This window comes from Aphelocoma coerulescens, chromosome 2 (genome assembly GCF_041296385.1).
Source record: "Aphelocoma coerulescens isolate FSJ_1873_10779 chromosome 2, UR_Acoe_1.0, whole genome shotgun sequence".
NCBI classification, from domain to species: Eukaryota; Metazoa; Chordata; class Aves; order Passeriformes; family Corvidae; genus Aphelocoma; species Aphelocoma coerulescens.
In genome coordinates, this window is record NC_091015.1 from 65,786,541 (window position 1) to 65,809,395 (window position 22,855).

General features: G+C 49.4%; 2 protein-coding genes across 2 annotated transcripts in view; one reads left to right on the forward strand and one right to left on the reverse strand.

Moving 5' to 3' along the window:
• The window catches only part of LOC138105154 (solute carrier family 12 member 7-like), a 67,890-nt gene extending 63,241 nt beyond the window's left edge, over positions 1–4,649 (reverse strand). The window contains exons 1-3 of the mRNA XM_069004835.1: positions 4,469–4,649; positions 3,080–3,251; positions 1,345–1,490 (exon numbers count right to left, since the gene is read on the reverse strand). Of these exons, the coding sequence (XP_068860936.1) occupies positions 1,345–1,490; positions 3,080–3,251; positions 4,469–4,649 (499 nt within the window). The remainder of the gene's footprint in view (positions 1–1,344; positions 1,491–3,079; positions 3,252–4,468) is intronic.
• A 2,319-nt stretch (positions 4,650–6,968) lies between these two features.
• The window catches only part of LOC138105156 (solute carrier family 12 member 7-like), a 103,535-nt gene continuing 87,648 nt past the window's right edge, over positions 6,969–22,855 (forward strand). Inside the window, exon 1 of the mRNA XM_069004836.1 lies at positions 6,969–7,077. Within this exon, the coding sequence (XP_068860937.1) occupies positions 6,969–7,077 (109 nt within the window). The remainder of the gene's footprint in view (positions 7,078–22,855) is intronic.

Genomic DNA, 22,855 nt, shown 5'->3' on the forward strand with positions numbered 1-22,855 from the left:
AAATCAGTTGCTAGATTTTACATTCAGAGAGGAGGATAGCAACTGCCCCATGCACACCAGGGCAATGAGCTTTCCTTTCAAACTCTATGTACCTTCATATTCTTTCAATCTCGCAGAGATCTTGTGCCCTTCCTAAAAATATCCTGTAAAAATCTCCATCACAATTGACGTCAACTGAGAAAACTCATTCTGTCTGTATTTTTAACTCACACCCCTTGAATTGCACCACACACCCTGTTCTCTGCCTTCCTTCTCATTTGCAGCTGTGTGTTCTGTAGATAACAGGCTGTGAGGAAAAAGAGTAGTCCAGCCACTGTCAACAGTCCTGAAATAATTTCTTTGTGAGCTGTACCTGCACACTCTTCTGTTTAGCTTTTACTCTCTGTGAGATTGAAAGAATGTGATCATACATGTATTTTAGAACTCTGGCAGTGCTTTGGAGCTATGCACTTCTCAGCTGAGTGTACCATCATAATCTCACTGTCATACAGTCCACCTAGCAAAACTGAAAATGCTCAGCAACTGCAGTAGAAAAAAGCACCTTGTATAGTCTCAAGTAAGGACAGTAAATGGTCATGATTTGCAGCTGAAAAAATTCTTACTTGCAAAATTTAGTGTCTTAAATATGAGTGAATGGTATAATTTGAACAGTTTCATTTATACAAGAGGAATTTGACAGATAAATTTTATCTTCTGCTAAGATTAAGGTAACATTTCCTGAAGACAATGAGTCTCTCCTTCATTGAGGAAATGAAACACATTGATTTTGTATACAATATTAAAACTTCTGTAAAACTTTCAAAATCATAATGGCTTGTCAGTTTATGGTTGTTGAGCCTGACACATTAGGTGATGTCCTGTGCATTTTGCATGCTTTAAAGTCACGCACAAGTAATTTTATTGTTTCCTTTTTATTTCTAAAACACCTGTTCATCAAACCATATAAGCACAGAACTAAATCTCATCTTCTGTCTTGTTGCTATAAACTATTGTGTTGCTGTAAAATATTTTAGCTGACAGAAACTCAAGCCAACAGCTTTGTACTCCTACTTGTATATGTGATTATTATGCAGTTGCTCAGAACAAGTTAACAGGCAAATGCATGCTCTAGCTACACAGAAGGCACAAAGCACCTGGCATTTTCCTATCAGTCACTGGAAGAGGACAGATTCTCCCAGGTAACTCTGTCTAATATAGAGATAAGAGAACTTGGACCCCTCTCCCAGTAGGAGCAACACTCTGTGTTTCTGCAGTGAGTGAAAACTGCTTTAACAAGATCCTTTTCTTTCTACAATACTTGAAAAAAAACTCAAAACACAATTTTAAAGCTAATAAAATTGATACCTTGCATTCGGACCGCATTCAGGTAGCAGTCACACTCCTCTTGCAGCCCACGACCTGTACTCACACCATGGTGCTCTACACGCTCATTGTCTGTCAGCTCTCTGTACTGTTCCTGCACTTTCAGTCCAGCAGTGGTTACAGTGTCCCTGTGTCACAGAGAAAGGCTCCAGGAGAGAAGAACTTCTTCTGTTACCCCTTCTCACAGCAGCCTTTTGTTTGAAGGCACGTTCCTTCCAAGCGGTATGGACCGTCCCATTTTTTCACTCTCGCAGAGACCAGTTCCAAACCTTAGAACCACTGCCAGCTGCTCCCAAGCAACAGGGCTAAGAACAGAAGCCCACCGACGGCATTCACCTTGCCCTTCGTAGCCTGTATTCTGCACTCACCCTGGGTGAGTTCTGCACTTCACTTTTCCCCTCGGCTATGTATGAGAACCCAATACCCTTTCAGTCTCACGCAGTCCGAAGTGGCCGTCTGGCTCTCACTTAGAGAAACGCGCCAGCACAGAAACGGTCACTGCACTAGTGCTCTTGTCTCCAAACTTTCCAGCAAAGCGCCACAAGCTGGACCTCTGCAAGACTGAGGTTAAAAACTGAGTGCTTTAAAGTCCAGACCATCACACTACGTGTGAGGTTTCCAGATTGTTAAAAGGACAGTGAGTGGCACCTCTTTGTGGTGCCAATGGAAGTTTTTAAATGTCAGGAAGAGAGTAAGGTCAGTGAACACACTCTCTCTCTCTCCCTCTCTCCATTTCTCTGTGTGAGCCGTGGCTGGAAACTCTTCAGTTTAGATTCAGGCTGCCAGAGTGCCCAAAGGCCATAGTAGGTAGAGCTGTGACGGAAAGCGCATAGCACCAGTCTCTCGTAGGACTGGCGGTGCTGTCAGCTGAGAATGATTTTCCTTGCTCAAGCCTTACCTGGCACCTGCTGAGCGGCTTCACCCAGCCTGGAAACCAGTGCCTTCCCTTGTTACAGTGGGGATACTGCAACACGCCTATATCAAACCAGGAGTCCCGTGGAAAAGAAACATATATATGGACAGATTCTTGCTAGATGTTTCAGAGATGTTTATTTCCCCAGCCGCATGGCCGGGCTCTGCCGAGGAACTGCTACAGTCAGGACCCGAGCTCCTTTTGCCCGCGCAGGGAAACACAAACCAACCACTGGGGAACGAGGCTGACCAGGGGCAGGGAAACCCCGTGTGTCTGTGCCCTCAGGGCCCCTCTTCCCAGGGCTACATGGCGGGGGAGGGACCCCGACATTCCCTCAAGCTCTAGTTACCAGTGCAGTCTCTCACTCTCGCAAATCCCCAAAAGCTTAAAACATTCAGCAGCTGCATCCACGCAATAAGTCCTACGGACTCTGCAAGGCGCGCAGGTGATTCTCCCTTTTCTGCTGCACCACACGTCATCTCAATGCCGCAGAGACCACAGCAAAATGGCACATTTCCACTTGGAAAAGCAAAACACGCCAAGGCAGAAAGCATTAGCTAACAAGCCTCCTTGGGTTTTCCTCTCAGCTTTTCATCTTTGGAGCAAGCCCTGAATCTACGAACTTTGATTCTAAGCCAAATGCCTTGGCATATTCTCAGAGCCTGATATGGTCACCGCTTCACAAAAAAAAATGTGTCAGAAAAAACAAAATGTGTCTGTCGAAACATGCCGATGCACTGCGCATTCCTTCACAGTCCATCGTACCACACTATACTCTGTCGCACTTTCTGACACTATCTATACCGAAGTTTCCTGACATGTCTCGGACAGAGAACCGTGCCGAACACTCGTGGCAACTTGCCCTTGCACCACCTGCCAGGGCCAGTCCTCTTTCCTTTACGAAGCTGCAAAGCGCTGTCAGATGGCGGTGCTGTCTGCCCAGTCCTGGCGGCAGCTCCAAGCACCACGGCGTGCACTGCAAGTCTCGCAAGGAGCAAAGATCCCAATGGACGTCTCGCACAGAAGAAGGTGCCAGCACAAAAGCATGCTCTTCACCACCCCTGCTCGTGGCCCAGCCTGTGGCTGCTGCGTTAAACGTCTTGCACTTTGAAAGACTCCTCCAAGCAAGGGCTTCTCCCCGGGCAAAGTTCGCTGAGCAAGAGCTACACGGACAGCGTGCACTCTGCGAAACCAAAAGGCTTTATCCCTGGACCTTGAGCTGAGGAAAAACCATGCACAGCACACGGTGGCTCTGTGTGCAGTGTGCACGCTGAGAAGCGGCAAAGTGGATTGCCGTGGCTGGGCTTCTCTTGCGTCCACACAAAGCAAGGCAAAGAACGAAGCCGCAGAGCACCGGGCTTGTGTGTGCAGCGCACCGAATTGCAGAAGTCCAGCGAAAAGGAAAGGGTGTCCTTGTAGCTCGAGCTGAGCAAAGAAACCGTGCACGGTGCACCGTGGGTGGGTGCAGCATACATGCGGAAAGGCAGCAAAGTTCACTGCCGTCGCTGGGCTTCTCTTCAGTCCAGACTACTTAAGGCAAAGAATGAAGCCGCAGAGCACCGGGCTTGCGTGTGCAGTGCACCGAATTGCCCAAGTCCAGCAAGGGCTCGTTCACAATCCGAGTCAGCTGAGAGCATTCTCACTGCTCCAGAAAGGAAGGCACAGCCGTAACTCTTCATCCCACAGCATGGACATAGGCACTTTCCTAGTTGTTCAGCATTGCAGAGTCCCTGCAGCTAGAGCTCACCCAGGAGCAGGCGTCAAAGCAGAAGGCTTTCCTAAAGCACGCCTCTCCAAGCAGCCTTCGGAAATCTCAAATCACACTGTGGCTCCGTGACTTTCTTCTAAGACAGACACCCGCCTTGCTTTCACTCTCGCAGCTCCCTTGGCAGGCTCCAGCAGCTGCTGTCCTGGAGAACGGCCTGAGAAGTAGAAGCCAGTGCTGGGCTGCACCTTCGCCTTCCGCACGTAAGCACCCCCAGACTCACCGGTACACTCTGTTCTTCCCTCCTCCACTGCACGCTACCATCGTGTTCTCCGAAACTCGGAGACTGAAGGGAAGTGCAATTGCTTCCACAGAGAGCTGCAAGAGGACTGGACAGCAGCAGCAGCACGGGTAACTGCCGTGGAACTTCCTCCTTCCCAAGGCTATAACGTGAATTCTGCAGGCAGGAGAGTGGCAGCCACGCTTACCTTGCAGCCTGTACGACGAGCACGCGAGCCTGGCGCTCTGCAGCTTCGTTCTTTGCCTTTTCGAACACGCTGTACCTTCATTCTCCCGGAGGCGGATGGTCATCTGCTTCTCGCCCCAAGCACTGTGCCCAGCAGCGAAGGGCTGCAGTGCACTGCTTCTGTCAAAACTTGCGTGGGCCATGCCCCTTTGCTTCTAAGCGCTACGTACCACTGCATTGTCAGTTTCTTAACATTTGTAATTTAAGAATTTATACATATTTGAAATCATACAAATATGTTCTAACCTTCCCAGTTCTGCCTCAGAAGACTTCAAAATTATTATAATTCAGCTATTTTTTTTATTTACTATTTAGTGAATTAAAGAATGTTGACAAAACACAAGCAAATGCTACATAAGGAATTATTAAATCCCCCTTCCTAAACCAGGAGGGGTTTTTGCAGCCATAGACTGCAAATAGGACATGAATAAAATGCAGAAAAGCCCTCTACCAGCTCTCAAACTAAAGTGCTGCTCAATCTCATGCCATATGTCTTAAGAAGGTATTTTATCTTTGCCTCACTCCACCTATTTATAGCACATTCTGCAATCTCAGACGGGGGTGCAGAATGTGATGAAGGCAATTTAGTCACTAAAATTCAAAGAAAAAAAAAAGGCTACTTGGATTAATGGAACTAATTTTGAAAGAGAATTAATTTCTTTTTAATCCCACCAACAGTAAAGCCCCAGTTTCTAGTGTGTGTCAAGATTACATTACAACAGTGCTGTAATCTGTCTCCTAGAAAACAGAGCATAGCCCTGATGTAAAGATATGTTTGCATGAGAACATTTTGTATGGAAATGTTTTGTGTGTTGATTTGTATCCTAAAAACTAATCCTTCATAATGGATAAAATTATCCAGCAGAGTAAAAATATTAATGTAACAAAAACTGTCTAAAGGAGCTACAACCAAAGAAGCCTCCCCGAAGATACCTGACTAAGACTTGAAAGTTTAAGTTAAACCACTAAGATTGGATAAAAAGAAAACCCATTCCTTAATCATCTCAGGCCTAGGAAAACAAACAAACAAACAAACAAGGCTGAAAGAGGAGAAATACCCATAGGTAATGAAATAACAGATCAAGTAGGAGATGTTGAAATTCCAAAGAAATCAAAATGGGCTTCCCCACTGATTATTGAACGCCTGGAAGGGGCACAACCAGAGTCAGTTAAGCAATATCCTCTCAAGCATGAAGCACCAGTAGAAATAAAACCAGTAATTGCCACATTTATTGATCAAGAGTTGTTAAGAGAGTCTAGGTCTCCCTACAATACCCCAATTCTACCAATACAAAAGCCAAATGGAAATTATCAATTAGCTCAAGACCTGAGAATGATAAATACAATATCAAGAACACTGTATCCTGTACTAGCCAATCTTTGCACTTTACTTACAAAATTACAAAGTGACTGGGTGTGGTTTTCAGTTCTAGATTTAAAAGGTGCTTTCTTTTGTCTGCCATTAGTTGAAAGCAGTCAGGAAATTTATGCCTTTGAATGGGAAAAACCCCAAAACAGGGAAAAAAGCCAGCTTACATGGACCCTATTGCCACAAGGATTCCAAAAATAGCCCCACAAGAATTGGAGATCATTAGCTAAAGAACTGGAAGCCTGGACACCGCCACTCTGGGAAGGTACACTTCTGCAGTACATTGATGACCTACTAATAACAACAAGAACCCATGAAGACTGCAAAGAATGAGCTGTAAGTCTTTTAAATGTTCTGGGACTAAGTGGATATAGGCTCTCCCCTGAAAAGGCTCAGCTAGTCCTCCAAAAAGTAAAATATGAACTGGCAGGAGGAGAGAGAGCCTTGGAAAATAACAAGAAAGAGACAATTTGTCAGATGCCCCAGACAACTACAATAAAAAAAAACAAAACTAAGAACTTTTCTGGGAATGACAAGACAGTGTAAGTTATGGATCTACAGCTATGGACTAATTGTGAAACTCCCCTAAAAGAAACTGAGGGGACCCACCTATGCTGGACACCAGAGACTAATAATGCATTTGTAACTCTGAAACGTGAGTTAATGCAAGCTCTGACATTGGGCATACTGGATGTCATTAAATCTTTTCTGTTGTTTTCACATGAAAGGCAAGGACCGGTGTTGGGACTTTTGGCACAGAAGCTAGGACCGTACAAAAGGCCAGTGGCTTATTTCTCCAAGCAGCTGGATGTGGTCAGCCAAAGACAGTCTGCCTGCCTGTGTGCAGTGGCAGCTGGGACCCTGAACATAGAGGAAGCCCTCAAGTTCACAATGGGCCAGCAGATAACCGTTTTTGTCTCACATACAATGTCAGCAGTGCTCACACAGAAAGGAAATCACTGGTTGACCCCATCTCACTTTCTCAAACACCAAGCTGTCCTAACAGAAACAGAGGATGTGAGTATCCAAGTAACTAACATCTTCAATCCAGCAGCTTAACTCCAAGGCAAGGCCGCTGAGGAGCCTGTACAGCATGACTGCATTGAAACCATGGAGGCAGTTTAGCTGCCCAGACTTGAAGGACTCTCCACTAGAAAACACAGACAACTGGTTCACTGATGAAAGCAGCTATGTCAAGAATGGTAAGCCGTTTGCTGGCCATGCAATTACAAGCACAGACGTTGTCATTGAAGCAAATCTGTTACCTGTGCGGACATCAGCTCATAAGGCTGAAATAATAGCCCTAACTGGAGCCTTAGTATCAGCTGAAGGAAAACCTATCAACATTTGGACTGATTCAAAATATGCTTTTGGAGTAGTACACACTCCCGGAGCTATTTGCTGTCGAGAAGGGCCCCGGCCCTGGCCGCGCTGGTGGCGAGGTGGCTCTGCAGCCCGCAGGCAGCCCCAGGGCTGTGCAGCCATCTGTAACGTGCGCTGGGAGCCGCCGGGAACTATTTTACACCTCCCGGGGGGCTGGGGAGGCGCACGGAGACCACGCAGCAGGTCGCTGCCGTTAGGAAAAATTAATCCACAATGCCTCAGGTTTATGTCCGAAAAGGAGACAGAAGAGTCCTGCAACATTCTTCGACTACAGGGAGAGTCCATGGGGCTTTTCCCATGGGGTCTCTCAAACAGTTGTGGGATACAGCCCCCTTTTGATGCCAAGTACCTGGCCAAAACGCCCTCTTCCTTTTTCCCACTGGCTGAGGTATTCGGGAGGTACAGACTTCCCGAACTGCCTACTCTATGCCCGCCTCTAATATGCACCCCTCTTTTGGCATCAAAAAGAAAGAAAAAGAAACCATTCCTAATTCTATTAAGTCTTTGTTGCCTTGCTCTAGGCTCAGGAATTTAACACGGCCTTGATTAATCAACAGTCTCTGATGATTAGTAACAGTTCTAGAGAACTAATAGTTTCTTCTGTTACTTCACTACCCATAAGTTCCTAGCCTTGTCTACAGGCAGATTCATACAGTCTGTTTGCAAAGACTCATCCATCTCATTCCTTTTAATCCCTCCTCTTTTTATTTGATCTGTATAGGAGAAAGTTTCACGAAGCATGTCTGGACTTCAGGCGGCTCTCTTGAAAGCTGCTTATTGCATAGGAGAAGTTACAGCATTTCAGGGAGTGGGTATCCAGAGCCAGCCATAGACTTCCTTCTTTGGCCCAAAATCCCGTCCTATTATGGACCTCACGTCGGGTGTTGACCCACCACTTAGGTTCAGCTGGGCTAGCCAACCATAGCCACTCTTCAGATCCTCCTGGCCCTCCACAGAGCCAGCAATTGCTAAGGTTAAAAACTTTTGCTACTTCTTCTCCTAAGGCCGCAAATTGATTCTCCCACTCCTGGCCTAAACTTAGCTGACCATATAAAAGTAGAACTATTAAGGAAAATATTTTAATAATGTGATCTAATTAGCTAGTCTAATTTTCCCATTGTCTTCTGCACCACCTATGGCAATTGAAGACACAGAAACTACTTAACATAAAATAATCCAGCAAGTATTAGCCCCCCAGTGAGTGGAGATTCTAGAGGAGGGATGCCCACAGAGACTATTTCAGCAGATGGTTTGTGGGTAGGCACGCAGGGCTTCCATGGATGTCGAAGCACTGGCTACTGCTCCGGCCCACTCTTGCAGAGTGTCAGTTACAGCCTCCCAGCCTTCTCCTCCAGCTGAGATGTCCAAATCTCCGAGGCTTCAGAGACCTTGACCCAAGTGTTCAGCTGTCTTGATGGCTGTTTCTGTCGTCAGTGACGCTTGGAATGGGCCACGCCATTTCACTGCCACTGGCGCTTCTTTCTACTCCTTAACTAGGACTCAATCTCCTGGTTGGATGTTACAAGCAGCAAAGTCCAAAGGCGGGGCTTGTGCCAGCTGAGCTTCCTGTTGAAGGGGTTTCACAAGAAGCAGCATCCTGGCCACAGATGGTTTTAAATATACATCACTTACCTCTACCCCCCAACTAGGTTGAGATTTACCAGGGTAATTCATAACAACAACTGCAAAGGAGATAACTGAATCTCTCTTCTAAGTCGGGCCCTCATACTCGCCAAAGCCAATGGCCAAAGCCCTACCCATGGCATCTTGGTTTCTATTACCAGCTTCAAAAGGTGTTTATTTCTCTCTTCATTGTTTTCTACCCGAGCCGAGCTCTGGGGGTGCCAGGGCCTATGGAGGTTCCATTGTATTCCTAAAGAAGCCAAAACCCCTTGAAGGATCTTTCCTGTAAAATGAGTTCCCCTATCTGAGTCTATTGCTTCTACAATGCCGTATCGTGGAATTATTTGTTCCAAAAATGCCTTAATAACTGATCCTGTCCTTGCTGAAGCAGTTGGAAATGCTTCTGGCCACCTTGCTAGCTGACTTACCGGAAGATATTAAGCCTTCCCACTTGAGGCATCTCAGGAAAATCCTCCTGGCATCTTTGGAAGGGACATGCAGCCCAAGGCCTCCCTCCCCTGGCAAGTTACTTTGTAACTTGGCTGTTTGCTCTAGCACAGATCAAGCAACCTTCGAAGCTCATTTTGCCAGTCTAAAAAGACCCACAGCAACATGTATCATGAGGAAGGCTTCTGCCAATACTCAGGAAGTGAAAGGACTCTCTTCACGGAGTTGTTTTAATATTGGTATGGCCAAAGGTTCTGGTATCTCTTGTTTGCCATCCTTTGTAAACCAATTATTGCCTTTTTTCTCTGCCACATGACTTCTAACTGTATCTCAAACTCCTCTTGTAGAAAAGACAGCTTCCCGGGCAGTGATGGAGTCACTGGGAGCAAAGGGGGCATCGTGGAGAGTTCTGGCAAAAGTGTTGCTTTCTGAGTTTCTTCATCCACCAAAAAGGAGACAGAGGCGTCCTGTAACATTCTTCAACTCCAGGGAGAGGCCATGGGGCTTTTGCCATGGAGTCTCTCAAGTGATTGCGGGATGCAGCCCCCTTTTTATGCTAAGTTCCTGGCTACAGCACCCTCTGAGGTACTCGGGAATTACAGACTTCCGGAACTGCCTACTCTATGCTCCCCTCTAATATGCACCCCCCTTTTGGTATGGAAAAGGAAGAAAATGAAGCTATTCCTAATGCTATGAAGTCTTTGCTGCCTTGCTCTGGGTTCAGGAATTTAGTAGGGCCTTGGCTGAGCAACAGTCTCTGTTGATTAGTAACAGTTTCTAGAACTAATACTTTCTTCTGTTACTTCCCTCCCTGTAAATTCCTAGCCTTGTCTAAGGACAGATTCCCACGGTCTCTTTGTAAAGACACATCTATCTTACTCCTTTCACTCCCACACCTTCTTGGTGGTGGGACGGCTCCCCCCGGCACAGCACCTGGCACAAAACCCCCGTATGCACACACACCTCACACACACACACACCTGCACTTACCCTGCACTGCGCTGCACACACACTCCCCCGCACACTAACACCCCCCTCCACATCCCCACCATGCTATTTGCAGTGGCCCCGCCCCTGCCATCCAGGCCGGCTGGCAGCACCCACTCCTCGCATGCTTCCCCATGCCTTGCATTTCCTTGCTGCCCCCTCTGTAGCCTTCCCTCAACCTGCCTTTTCTCCCCTGCCTTGCATTGACCATCTCACCCATCCCCCATCTGACTTCCTTTCACATTCATCTAGGCCTGGCCTCACCTTTCCTTTTCCTTCTAGGACCCTCATTGCCTTGCTTTGCCTTGCCTCGCAAAGCCACCACTTGCCTTGCCTTGCCCTTGAACCCCTCCCTTGCCTTGCATGACCTTGCTCACCTCTCCCCCACCTGGAATGCAAGACCCCTTTTCAATGACATTTCCTGGCCTTGCCCTGCCCTTTCTGCTCCTCCTAGGAATCTCAACGCTCTCAAGCAATCTCCGGTGTTTCAGGATCCCATGAGAGGAAGACCAGGGGAGGACGCATGTTGCCACACTCATCTCTATAGGCAGCCTTTGTCTGGGAGCAATCCTTGCATGTCTTGAATCTTGGAAGGGCAATTCACATTTTGCCCTTGAGCTCCAGGATCAGAATGAGAGTTCTTTTGCATACAAAGGAAAGCAGGTAGCTCAAGTCTTTTAGGTGCAGAGGAGAGATGACCCACGCGGGATCAAGGCCACACAGAGCACTTGGTCCGGGCCACTTTTGTGTACCAGCAGTCCTTGAATGTACTTCTCACCTGCCTTGCCTGGCCTTGGCAACGTAACAGTTTCCTTGCCTTGCCCTGCTGGCTCTCTGTAGCCTTGCATTCCTTTGCACGGCCATGCCCCGCCCTTGACCTGCCTGCTGCTTTCCTCCAGGGCCTTGGCTTGCCGAGCCCTTCTTGTTCTGCCTGGCCTAACCATCAGTGGACTTTCCTTCCCACGGCCAGCCTTGCCTCTAACTTCTGGACCTTCTCTTGCCTACCACTCCATTTGCTTTCCCCTCGCTGCCCTGGCCTTGCCTACCTCTCCCTTGACTTACCCACAATTGCATGCACTTGGTTTGCAGCACCTTGCCTGCATAGAAGGCAAGGGAAAGAGTGGTAGGCAGGGCAAAGCAAAGCCAGCAAGTTGGAGGTAGTGTGAGGCAAGGCAGACGTAGGCAAAGGAAGCAGAGCAAGGATAGCTTAAGAAGAACTAGACAAGGTACTGAAGGCAAGGCAAAGCCAAGAGACTCAGAGTGCCTTTCCTTGGGAAGGCAAGGACATAGTGCCAGTGTTGCTGGAGCAGATGTTAAGGTACCATGGGGAGGAACAGTCCAGCAAGACATTTCTCTTCTGGCCCCTGTGCGTGTAGGGGCAATTGTTGGACATACTCAATACTGGAGGTGGATCAGTCGCTGGATGTGTTGTATTTTGGAGGAGGGGATGCCGTTTCTTTGGAGATGGGCTTTTAGTTGCTCTCTTTGGCAAGGAAAGCAGGTTTGCATGTGCACATCAGGTGCTCTTAGGGATTTTAAAGGCTTTTCCCAACAGGCAGAGCTCTCTCTGGGTTAGAGCTGTTGAGCTGTCGGTGGGAATGCAAAGGCCAAGCTCGTGAGCCTTTTGTCCTGGTGCCTTCAGTGTGTGAGCAGTCCCTGGTGCCGGTGTCTTTGGATCCTGACTCTGGGAGAGGGAAGGCTTAGGATGGTACCTAGAGCTGAGAAGGAAAGTGCTGAGAACAGCGTGTGTGCTGCTAGTTTGAGGGGTGCAGGTGAAGTTGTAGGCAGCAAGAGCTTCCTCAAGCTGGCACTGTTTTGAGCTCTGTTTTTGCCAGATGGTTTCAAGTTGGTGGGCAGAATCTGCGAGAGGGAAAAGATTTGTTTAGGCCAAAGAGGTTTGTCTGCCTCTTGGAGTGTGGTGTAAAGAAGAGTGTGCTCTTGGAAGGGGAAGATGAGGGCAATCTTTTTGTCCTGACACCGTTGATTTGTGTGCAGGGCCGTTTGCAAGTTGCCTCTGCCCTTGGGGTGGTTTCGAGCTGCGCCAGGTGCTTGGCCTTCTTTTGCAAGTCGTCAGCGCCATCGTGTGGTTGTTTCGATGAGCGCTGACAGTGCCCGGCAAAAAGCCAAGCCGCTTGGCTGGCGCGGCCCCAGTCGTGTGGGAGCAGTTGGTGGAAGAGCTTCGCTGTGCATCCTGCCTCTTGGAGACATAAAAGAATGTGATCCCGGGCGTAGCGGGGAAGCAAGAGGAATCTTTTCACTGTTGGCCGTGCAGTTTCTAAGCGGCAAAAGTAAAGGCAGTTCCAGCACGGCCTCTTTCTTTCAGAACCTTTTCTGGGCCATCATGAACATGCCCAACATGTAACTCGCACCCACTGAACTGCATCAAAGGCCCTGGAGATAGGCACTTTCCTTCAAGCTCTATGTAGCATCCTACCCTCCACCTCTCGCGGATCCCAAAGCCCTTCCAAACATTCAGCAGCAGCACACAAAGAACAAGTGCTAGAACAAGGTGTTGGCATTCATACTCCTTTTAAAGTCCGTAAACTAGGCGAAACATTCCAGTGACCAGCACTTTCCTTCGCAACTATATATAGAGCATCATCACAATCTCTCCAAGTGGGTAAGTCCACCCTTGCAGCACAGAGTTTCCAGCCAAAGTTCGGACTGAGAGATGGGCCAGGTGACAAAGCATTTGTTGACCATCTCTCTTCTCCGGAACACTTGATACTCACAGCGCAATCAAGTCCACACACCTTCAGTGTGGCCAAGTTCAAGCAGCTAGAGCTCACAGAGATGGGAGAGTGAGGACAGAACACGTTCCAAAAGTACCGTGTACTTACAGAAGCATTAAAACTGTGCACAGCAGTCTGCAGCACTGTAGCTTCCTTCTCCGACAGATGTGCCATCCCATTGTTGGCTCTCGCATCCCAGTTGCTAGCTGCTCTCCTGAAGAAAAGAACTAGAAGAAAAAGCCAATCCTGGGCTGCGTCTTCCCCTTGCCTCACGTAATGCCACCTAAACAAACCATGGCACGCTCGACTTCCCCACTCCTTGGCATAGACTCCTTGGCATGTGTTCTGTGCATCTCGGAACCTAAATGAAAGCGCCAGTGCTTCCAGGGGTGGTTGGAAGAAGAGAAAGCAGAAGCACAAGTAAGTAGCAGTCGTTGAACTCCCTCCTTCTCAATGCTATGGTGAATTTGGCAGAGGTGAGTGCCACCTACTCTCCTTTCTCAGTTTGTATGCTGCGGACAAGAGCCCAGCGCTCTGCTCCTTCGTTCGGCCTCTTAAGTAACCATGTCGCACATTCATTCTGCCGGAGTCGAGCCGTCGTCCACGACTTCCACAGAGCACATTGCCGGCAGCGAAACGCTGCAGCCTACTGCTTCTGCCGTAACACGCCTGGCCTATGCACTTTCCCTCGCAGCGACGTACACCAGCACATGGGGTCTTTCCTGTCGTCCAAATGTAAAGGGTCTCAGCTGCGTCTGGCACAGAGAACAGCTTTAGGTCAACAAGCTCAGCCGGAGCTTGCCCTGGACGCGTGGAAAGCTGTAGATTTGCACCACCTTCCGGCGGCAGCCCTCTCTCTTTTACAGCCCGCACAGCGCCGTCAGATCGCGGTGCTCTCTGCACCTTCCTTCTCGGGTCCAAGTAGCACGGCGAACCTTACAGCCTTGCAGGGAGGGAAGACACGGATAGGCGTCTCGCAAAGAAGAAGGTGCCAGGACGCAAAGATGTTCTGCCTTTCTCCTCCTCCTTGCCCGAATTGCCGTGCTGCGTGGAAAGTCTCGGCCAGCGAAAAGCTAATCCAGCAAGTGTTTCTCTCCTGACGCATTTCGCTGAGCGAGAGCTCCACGGACACTTTCGACGCTGGGAAACGGCAAGACAACGACTGTACGTGGAGCTGAGGGAAATCCGTGCACAGCACACTGTGGCTGCGTTGCAGTGTTCACGCTGAAGAGCGGCAAAGCTCCAAGCCATCGCGGCGCTTCAGTTCTGTCCGGACCACAGAAGGCGAAGAACGAAGCAGCTGGGCACCGGGCTAATGTACTCAGTGGAGCGAATTTCAAATGTCCAGCCAAGAGCTGCTTCACAAGCCGATTCAGCTGAGAATGCTCTGCCTGCTTCACAAAGTAAGGCGCAGCCCTTGCACTCCAGCACACAACCTGGCCAGAAACAGGTTCTTCAACCTTCAGGGCTGCAACGTCCGTGCAGCTTGAGCACGCCCAGAAGGACGCGTCCAGAAAGAAGGCTTTCTTCTGGGACCCCCCTCCTCCAAGCAGCCTCGAAACTGAGCACAACACACTGCGGCTCGCCGGCTTCCTTCTCAGATAGACGTACCGTCACGCTATGTACACTCTCGCAGCTCCGTCGCCCACTTGCAGCAGCTGCTGCTACCAAAGCAAAAGGCTTCAGAAGTAACAGCCACTGCTGGGCTGCACTTTCGCCTTGCCTCACGTGAAGCAGCAGAAACTGTCCGCTGCACTCGGTATTTCCAGTCTCTGCCGCATCTACCACTCGTCACCTCTGCATCTCCAAGCACGAAGCTGGGCACGACTCTTTCCAGGGAAAGCTGGAAGAGAAATGGGTAGCAGCACCAGTAGCTGCAAGTTGAACTTTCTGTTTCCAGCTGCTAACGTGAATCCGCAAAGAAGCGAGTGCCAGCCACGCTTCCTCTGGCAGCCTGTGCGATGCGCACAGCAGCTCGCTGCCCTGCTCAAGCTTGGAGCTTTGCCGCTCTTCAGCGTGAACCCTGCAACGCAGCCACAATGTGCTGTGCACGGATTTCCCTCAGCTCGACGTACAGTCGTTGTCTTGCCGTTTCCCAGCGTCGAAAGTGTCCGTGGAGCTCTCGCTCAGCGAAATGCGTCAGGAGAGAAACACTTGCTGGATTAGCTTTTCGCTGGCCGAGACTTTCCACGCAGCACGGCAATTCGGGCAAGGAGGAGGAGAAAGGCAGAACATCTTTGCGTCCTGGCACCTTCTTCTTTGCGAGACGCCTATCCGCGTCTTCCCTCCCTGCAAGGCTGTAAGGTTCGCCGTGCTACTTGGACCCGAGAAGGAAGGTGCAGAGAGCACCGCGATCTGACGGCGCTGTGCGGGCTGTAAAAGAGAGAGGGCTGCCGCCGGAAGGTGGTGCAAATCTACAGCTTTCCACGCGTCCAGGGCAAGCTCCGGCTGAGCTTGTTGACCTAAAGCTGTTCTCTGTGCCAGACGCAGCTGAGACCCTTTACATTTGGACGACAGGAAAGACCCCATGTGCTGGTGTACGTCGCTGCGAGGGAAAGTGCATAGGCCAGGCGTGTTACGGCAGAAGCAGTCGGCTGCAGCATTTCGCTGCCGGCAATGTGCTCTGTGGAAGTCGTGGACGACGGCTCGACTCCGGCAGAATGAATGTGCGACATGGTTACTTAAGAGGCCGAACGAAGGAGCAGAGCGCTGGGCTCTTGTCCGCAGCATACAAACTGAGAAAGGAGAGTAGGTGGCACTCACCTCTCTGCCAAATTCACCATAGCATTGAGAAGGAGGGAGTTCAACGACTGCTACTTACTTGTGCTTCTGCTTTCTCTTCTTCCAACCATCCCTGGAAGCACTGGCGCTTTCATTTAGGTTCCGAGATGCACAGAACACATGCCAAGGAGTCTATGCCAAGGAGTGGGGAAGTCGAGCATGCCACGGTTTGTTTAGGTGGCATTACGTGAGGCAAGGGGAAGACGCAGCCCAGGATTGGCTTTTTCTTCTAGTTCTTTTCTTCAGGAGAGCAGCTAGCAACTGGGATGCGAGAGCCAACAATGGGATGGCACATCTGTCGGAGAAGGAAGCTACAGTGCTGCAGACTGCTGTGCACAGTTTTAATGCTTCTGTAAGTACACGGTACTTTTGGAACGTGTTCTGTCCTCACTCTCCCATCTCTGTGAGCTCTAGCTGCTTGAACTTGGCCACACTGAAGGTGTGTGGACTTGATTGCGCTGTGAGTATCAAGTGTTCCGGAGAAGAGAGATAGTCAACAAATGCTTTGTCACCTGGCCCATCTCTCAGTCCGAACTTTGGCTGGAAACTCTGTGCTGCAAGGGTGGACTTACCCACTTGGAGAGATTGTGATGATGCTCTATATATAGTTGCGAAGGAAAGTGCTGGTCACTGGAATGTTTCGCCTAGTTTACGGACTTTAAAAGGAGTATGAATGCCAACACCTTGTTCTAGCACTTGTTCTTTGTGTGCTGCTGCTGAATGTTTGGAAGGGCTTTGGGATCCGCGAGAGGTGGAGGGTAGGATGCTACATAGAGCTTGAAGGAAAGTGCCTATCTCCAGGGCCTTTGATGCAGTTCAGTGGGTGCGAGTTACATGTTGGGCATGTTCATGATGGCCCAGAAAAGGTTCTGAAAGAAAGAGGCCGTGCTGGAACTGCCTTTACTTTTGCCGCTTAGAAACTGCACGGCCAACAGTGAAAAGATTCCTCTTGCTTCCCCGCTACGCCCGGGATCACATTCTTTTATGTCTCCAAGAGGCAGGATGCACAGCGAAGCTCTTCCACCAACTGCTCCCACACGACTGGGGCCGCGCCAGCCAAGCGCTTGGCTTTTTGCCGGGCACTGTCAGCGCTCATCGAAACAACCACACGATGGCGCTGACGACTTGCAAAAGAAGGCCAAGCACCTGGCGCAGCTCGAAACCACCCCAAGGGCAGAGGCAACTTGCAAACGGCCCTGCACACAAATCAACGGTGTCAGGACAAAAAGATTGCCCTCATCTTCCCCTTCCAAGAGCACACTCTTCTTTACACCACACTCCAAGAGGCAGACAAACCTCTTTGGCCTAAACAAATCTTTTCCCTCTCGCAGATTCTGCCCACCAACTTGAAACCATCTGGCAAAAACAGAGCTCAAAACAGTGCCAGCTTGAGGAAGCTCTTGCTGCCTACAACTTCACCTGCACCCCTCAAACTAGCAGCACACACGCTGTTCTCAGCACTTTCCTTCTCAGCTCTAGGTACCATCCTAAGCCTTCCCTCTCCCAGAGTCAGGATCCAAAGACACCGGCACCAGGGACTGCTCACACACTGAAGGCACCAGGACAAAAGGCTCACGAGCTTGGCCTTTGCATTCCCACCGACAGCTCAACAGCTCTAACCCAGAGAGAGCTCTGCCTGTTGGGAAAAGCCTTTAAAATCCCTAAGAGCACCTGATGTGCACATGCAAACCTGCTTTCCTTGCCAAAGAGAGCAACTGAAAGCCCATCTCCAAAGAAACGGCATCCCCTCCTCCAAAATACAACACATCCAGCGACTGATCCACCTCCAGTATTGAGTATGTCCAACAATTGCCCCTACACGCACAGGGGCCAGAAGAGAAATGTCTTGCTGGACTGTTCCTCCCCATGGTACCTTAACATCTGCTCCAGCAACACTGGCACTATGTCCTTGCCTTCCCAAGGAAAGGCACTCTGAGTCTCTTGGCTTTGCCTTGCCTTCAGTACCTTGTCTAGTTCTTCTTAAGCTATCCTTGCTCTGCTTCCTTTGCCTACGTCTGCCTTGCCTCACACTACCTCCAACTTGCTGGCTTTGCTTTGCCCTGCCTACCACTCTTTCCCTTGCCTTCTATGCAGGCAAGGTGCTGCAAACCAAGTGCATGCAATTGTGGGTAAGTCAAGGGAGAGGTAGGCAAGGCCAGGGCAGCGAGGGGAAAGCAAATGGAGTGGTAGGCAAGAGAAGGTCCAGAAGTTAGAGGCAAGGCTGGCCGTGGGAAGGAAAGTCCACTGATGGTTAGGCCAGGCAGAACAAGAAGGGCTCGGCAAGCCAAGGCCCTGGAGGAAAGCAGCAGGCAGGTCAAGGGCGGGGCATGGCCGTGCAAAGGAATGCAAGGCTACAGAGAGCCAGCAGGGCAAGGCAAGGAAACTGTTACGTTGCCAAGGCCAGGCAAGGCAGGTGAGAAGTACATTCAAGGACTGCTGGTACACAAAAGTGGCCCGGACCAAGTGCTCTGTGTGGCCTTGATCCCGCGTGGGTCATCTCTCCTCTGCACCTAAAAGACTTGAGCTACCTGCTTTCCTTTGTATGCAAAAGAACTCTCATTCTGATCCTGGAGCTCAAGGGCAAAATGTGAATTGCCCTTCCAAGATTCAAGACATGCAAGGATTGCTCCCAGACAAAGGCTGCCTATAGAGATGAGTGTGGCAACATGCGTCCTCCCCTGGTCTTCCTCTCATGGGATCCTGAAACACCGGAGATTGCTTGAGAGCGTTGAGATTCCTAGGAGGAGCAGAAAGGGCAGGGCAAGGCCAGGAAATGTCATTGAAAAGGGGTCTTGCATTCCAGGTGGGGGAGAGGTGAGCAAGGTCATGCAAGGCAAGGGAGGGGTTCAAGGGCAAGGCAAGGCAAGTGGTGGCTTTGCGAGGCAAGGCAAAGCAAGGCAATGAGGGTCCTAGAAGGAAAAGGAAAGGTGAGGCCAGGCCTAGATGAATGTGAAAGGAAGTCAGATGGGGGATGGGTGAGATGGTCAATGCAAGGCAGGGGAGAAAAGGCAGGTTGAGGGAAGGCTACAGAGGGGGCAGCAAGGAAATGCAAGGCATGGGGAAGCATGCGAGGAGTGGGTGCTGCCAGCCGGCCTGGATGGCAGGGGCGGGGCCACTGCAAATAGCATGGTGGGGATGTGGAGGGGGGTGTTAGTGTGCGGGGGAGTGTGTGTGCAGCGGAGTGCAGGGTAAGTGCAGGTGTGTGTGTGTGTGAGGTGTGTGTGCATACGGGGGTTTTGTGCCAGGTGCTGTGCCGGGGGGAGCCGTCCCACCACCAAGAAGGTGTGGGAGTGAAAGGAGTAAGATAGATGTGTCTTTACAAAGAGACCGTGGGAATCTGTCCTTAGACAAGGCTAGGAATTTACAGGGAGGGAAGTAACAGAAGAAAGTATTAGTTCTAGAAACTGTTACTAATCAACAGAGACTGTTGCTCAGCCAAGGCCCTACTAAATTCCTGAACCCAGAGCAAGGCAGCAAAGACTTCATAGCATTAGGAATAGCTTCATTTTCTTCCTTTTCCATACCAAAAGGGGGGTGCATATTAGAGGGGAGCATAGAGTAGGCAGTTCCGGAAGTCTGTAATTCCCGAGTACCTCAGAGGGTGCTGTAGCCAGGAACTTAGCATAAAAAGGGGGCTGCATCCCGCAATCACTTGAGAGACTCCATGGCAAAAGCCCCATGGCCTCTCCCTGGAGTTGAAGAATGTTACAGGACGCCTCTGTCTCCTTTTTGGTGGATGAAGAAACTCAGAAAGCAACACTTTTGCCAGAACTCTCCACGATGCCCCCTTTGCTCCCAGTGACTCCATCACTGCCCGGGAAGCTGTCTTTTCTACAAGAGGAGTTTGAGATACAGTTAGAAGTCATGTGGCAGAGAAAAAAGGCAATAATTGGTTTACAAAGGATGGCAAACAAGAGATACCAGAACCTTTGGCCATACCAATATTAAAACAACTCCGTGAAGAGAGTCCTTTCACTTCCTGAGTATTGGCAGAAGCCTTCCTCATGATACATGTTGCTGTGGGTCTTTTTAGACTGGCAAAATGAGCTTCGAAGGTTGCTTGATCTGTGCTAGAGCAAACAGCCAAGTTACAAAGTAACTTGCCAGGGGAGGGAGGCCTTGGGCTGCATGTCCCTTCCAAAGATGCCAGGAGGATTTTCCTGAGATGCCTCAAGTGGGAAGGCTTAATATCTTCCGGTAAGTCAGCTAGCAAGGTGGCCAGAAGCATTTCCAACTGCTTCAGCAAGGACAGGATCAGTTATTAAGGCATTTTTGGAACAAATAATTCCACGATACGGCATTGTAGAAGCAATAGACTCAGATAGGGGAACTCATTTTACAGGAAAGATCCTTCAAGGGGTTTTGGCTTCTTTAGGAATACAATGGAACCTCCATAGGCCCTGGCACCCCCAGAGCTCGGCTCGGGTAGAAAACAATGAAGAGAGAAATAAACACCTTTTGAAGCTGGTAATAGAAACCAAGATGCCATGGGTAGGGCTTTGGCCATTGGCTTTGGCGAGTATGAGGGCCCGACTTAGAAGAGAGATTCAGTTATCTCCTTTGCAGTTGTTGTTATGAATTACCCTGGTAAATCTCAACCTAGTTGGGGGGTAGAGGTAAGTGATGTATATTTAAAACCATCTGTGGCCAGGATGCTGCTTCTTGTGAAACCCCTTCAACAGGAAGCTCAGCTGGCACAAGCCCCGCCTTTGGACTTTGCTGCTTGTAACATCCAACCAGGAGATTGAGTCCTAGTTAAGGAGTAGAAAGAAGCGCCAGTGGCAGTGAAATGGCGTGGCCCATTCCAAGCGTCACTGACGACAGAAACAGCCATCAAGACAGCTGAACACTTGGGTCAAGGTCTCTGAAGCCTCGGAGATTTGGACATCTCAGCTGGAGGAGAAGGCTGGGAGGCTGTAACTGACACTCTGCAAGAGTGGGCCGGAGCAGTAGCCAGTGCTTCGACATCCATGGAAGCCCTGCGTGCCTACCCACAAACCATCTGCTGAAATAGTCTCTGTGGGCATCCCTCCTCTAGAATCTCCACTCACTGGGGGGCTAATACTTGCTGGATTATTTTATGTTAAGTAGTTTCTGTGTCTTCAATTGCCACAGGTGGTGCAGAAGACAATGGGAAAATTAGACTAGCTAATTAGATCACATTATTAAAATATTTTCCTTAATAGTTCTACTTTTATATGGTCAGCTAAGTTTAGGCCAGGAGTGGGAGAATCAATTTGCGGCCTTAGGAGAAGAAGTAGCAAAAGTTTTTAACCTTAGCAATTGCTGGCTCTGTGGAGGGCCAGGAGGATCTGAAGAGTGGCTATGGTTGGCTAGCCCAGCTGAACCTAAGTGGTGGGTCAACACCCGACGTGAGGTCCATAATAGGACGGGATTTTGGGCCAAAGAAGGAAGTCTATGGCTGGCTCTGGATACCCACTCCCTGAAATGCTGTAACTTCTCCTATGCAATAAGCAGCTTTCAAGAGAGCCGCCTGAAGTCCAGACATGCTTCGTGAAACTTTCTCCTATACAGATCAAATAAAAAGAGGAGGGATTAAAAGGAATGAGATGGATGAGTCTTTGCAAACAGACTGTATGAATCTGCCTGTAGACAAGGCTAGGAACTTATGGGTAGTGAAGTAACAGAAGAAACTATTAGTTCTCTAGAACTGTTACTAATCATCAGAGACTGTTGATTAATCAAGGCCGTGTTAAATTCCTGAGCCTAGAGCAAGGCAACAAAGACTTAATAGAATTAGGAATGGTTTCTTTTTCTTTCTTTTTGATGCCAAAAGAGGGGTGCATATTAGAGGCGGGCATAGAGTAGGCAGTTCGGGAAGTCTGTACCTCCCGAATACCTCAGCCAGTGGGAAAAGGAAGAGGGCGTTTTGGCCAGGTACTTGGCATCAAAAGGGGGCTGTATCCCACAACTGTTTGAGAGACCCCATGGGAAAAGCCCCATGGACTCTCCCTGTAGTCGAAGAATGTTGCAGGACTCTTCTGTCTCCTTTTCGGACATAAACCTGAGGCATTGTGGATTAATTTTTCCTAACGGCAGCGACCTGCTGCGTGGTCTCCGTGCGCCTCCCCAGCCCCCCGGGAGGTGTAAAATAGTTCCCGGCGGCTCCCAGCGCACGTTACAGATGGCTGCACAGCCCTGGGGCTGCCTGCGGGCTGCAGAGCCACCTCGCCACCAGCGCGGCCAGGGCCGGGGCCCTTCTCGACAGCAAATAGCTCCGGGAGTGTGTACTACTCCAAAAGCATATTTTGAATCAGTCCAAATGTTGATAGGTTTTCCTTCAGCTGATACTAAGGCTCCAGTTAGGGCTATTATTTCAGCCTTATGAGCTGATGTCCGCACAGGTAACAGATTTGCTTCAATGACAACGTCTGTGCTTGTAATTGCATGGCCAGCAAACGGCTTACCATTCTTGACATAGCTGCTTTCATCAGTGAACCAGTTGTCTGTGTTTTCTAGTGGAGAGTCCTTCAAGTCTGGGCAGCTAAACTGCCTCCATGGTTTCAATGCAGTCATGCTGTACAGGCTCCTCAGCGGCCTTGCCTTGGAGTTAAGCTGCTGGATTGAAGATGTTAGTTACTTGGATACTCACATCCTCTGTTTCTGTTAGGACAGCTTGGTGTTTGAGAAAGTGAGATGGGGTCAACCAGTGATTTCCTTTCTGTGTGAGCACTGCTGACATTGTATGTGAGACAAAAACGGTTATCTGCTGGCCCATTGTGAACTTGAGGGCTTCCTCTATGTTCAGGGTCCCAGCTGCCACTGCACACAGGCAGGCAGACTGTCTTTGGCTGACCACATCCAGCTGCTTGGAGAAATAAGCCACTGGCCTTTTGTACGGTCCTAGCTTCTGTGCCAAAAGTCCCAACACCGGTCCTTGCCTTTCATGTGAAAACAACAGAAAAGATTTAATGACATCCAGTATGCCCAATGTCAGAGCTTGCATTAACTCACGTTTCAGAGTTACAAATGCATTATTAGTCTCTGGTGTCCAGCATAGGTGGGT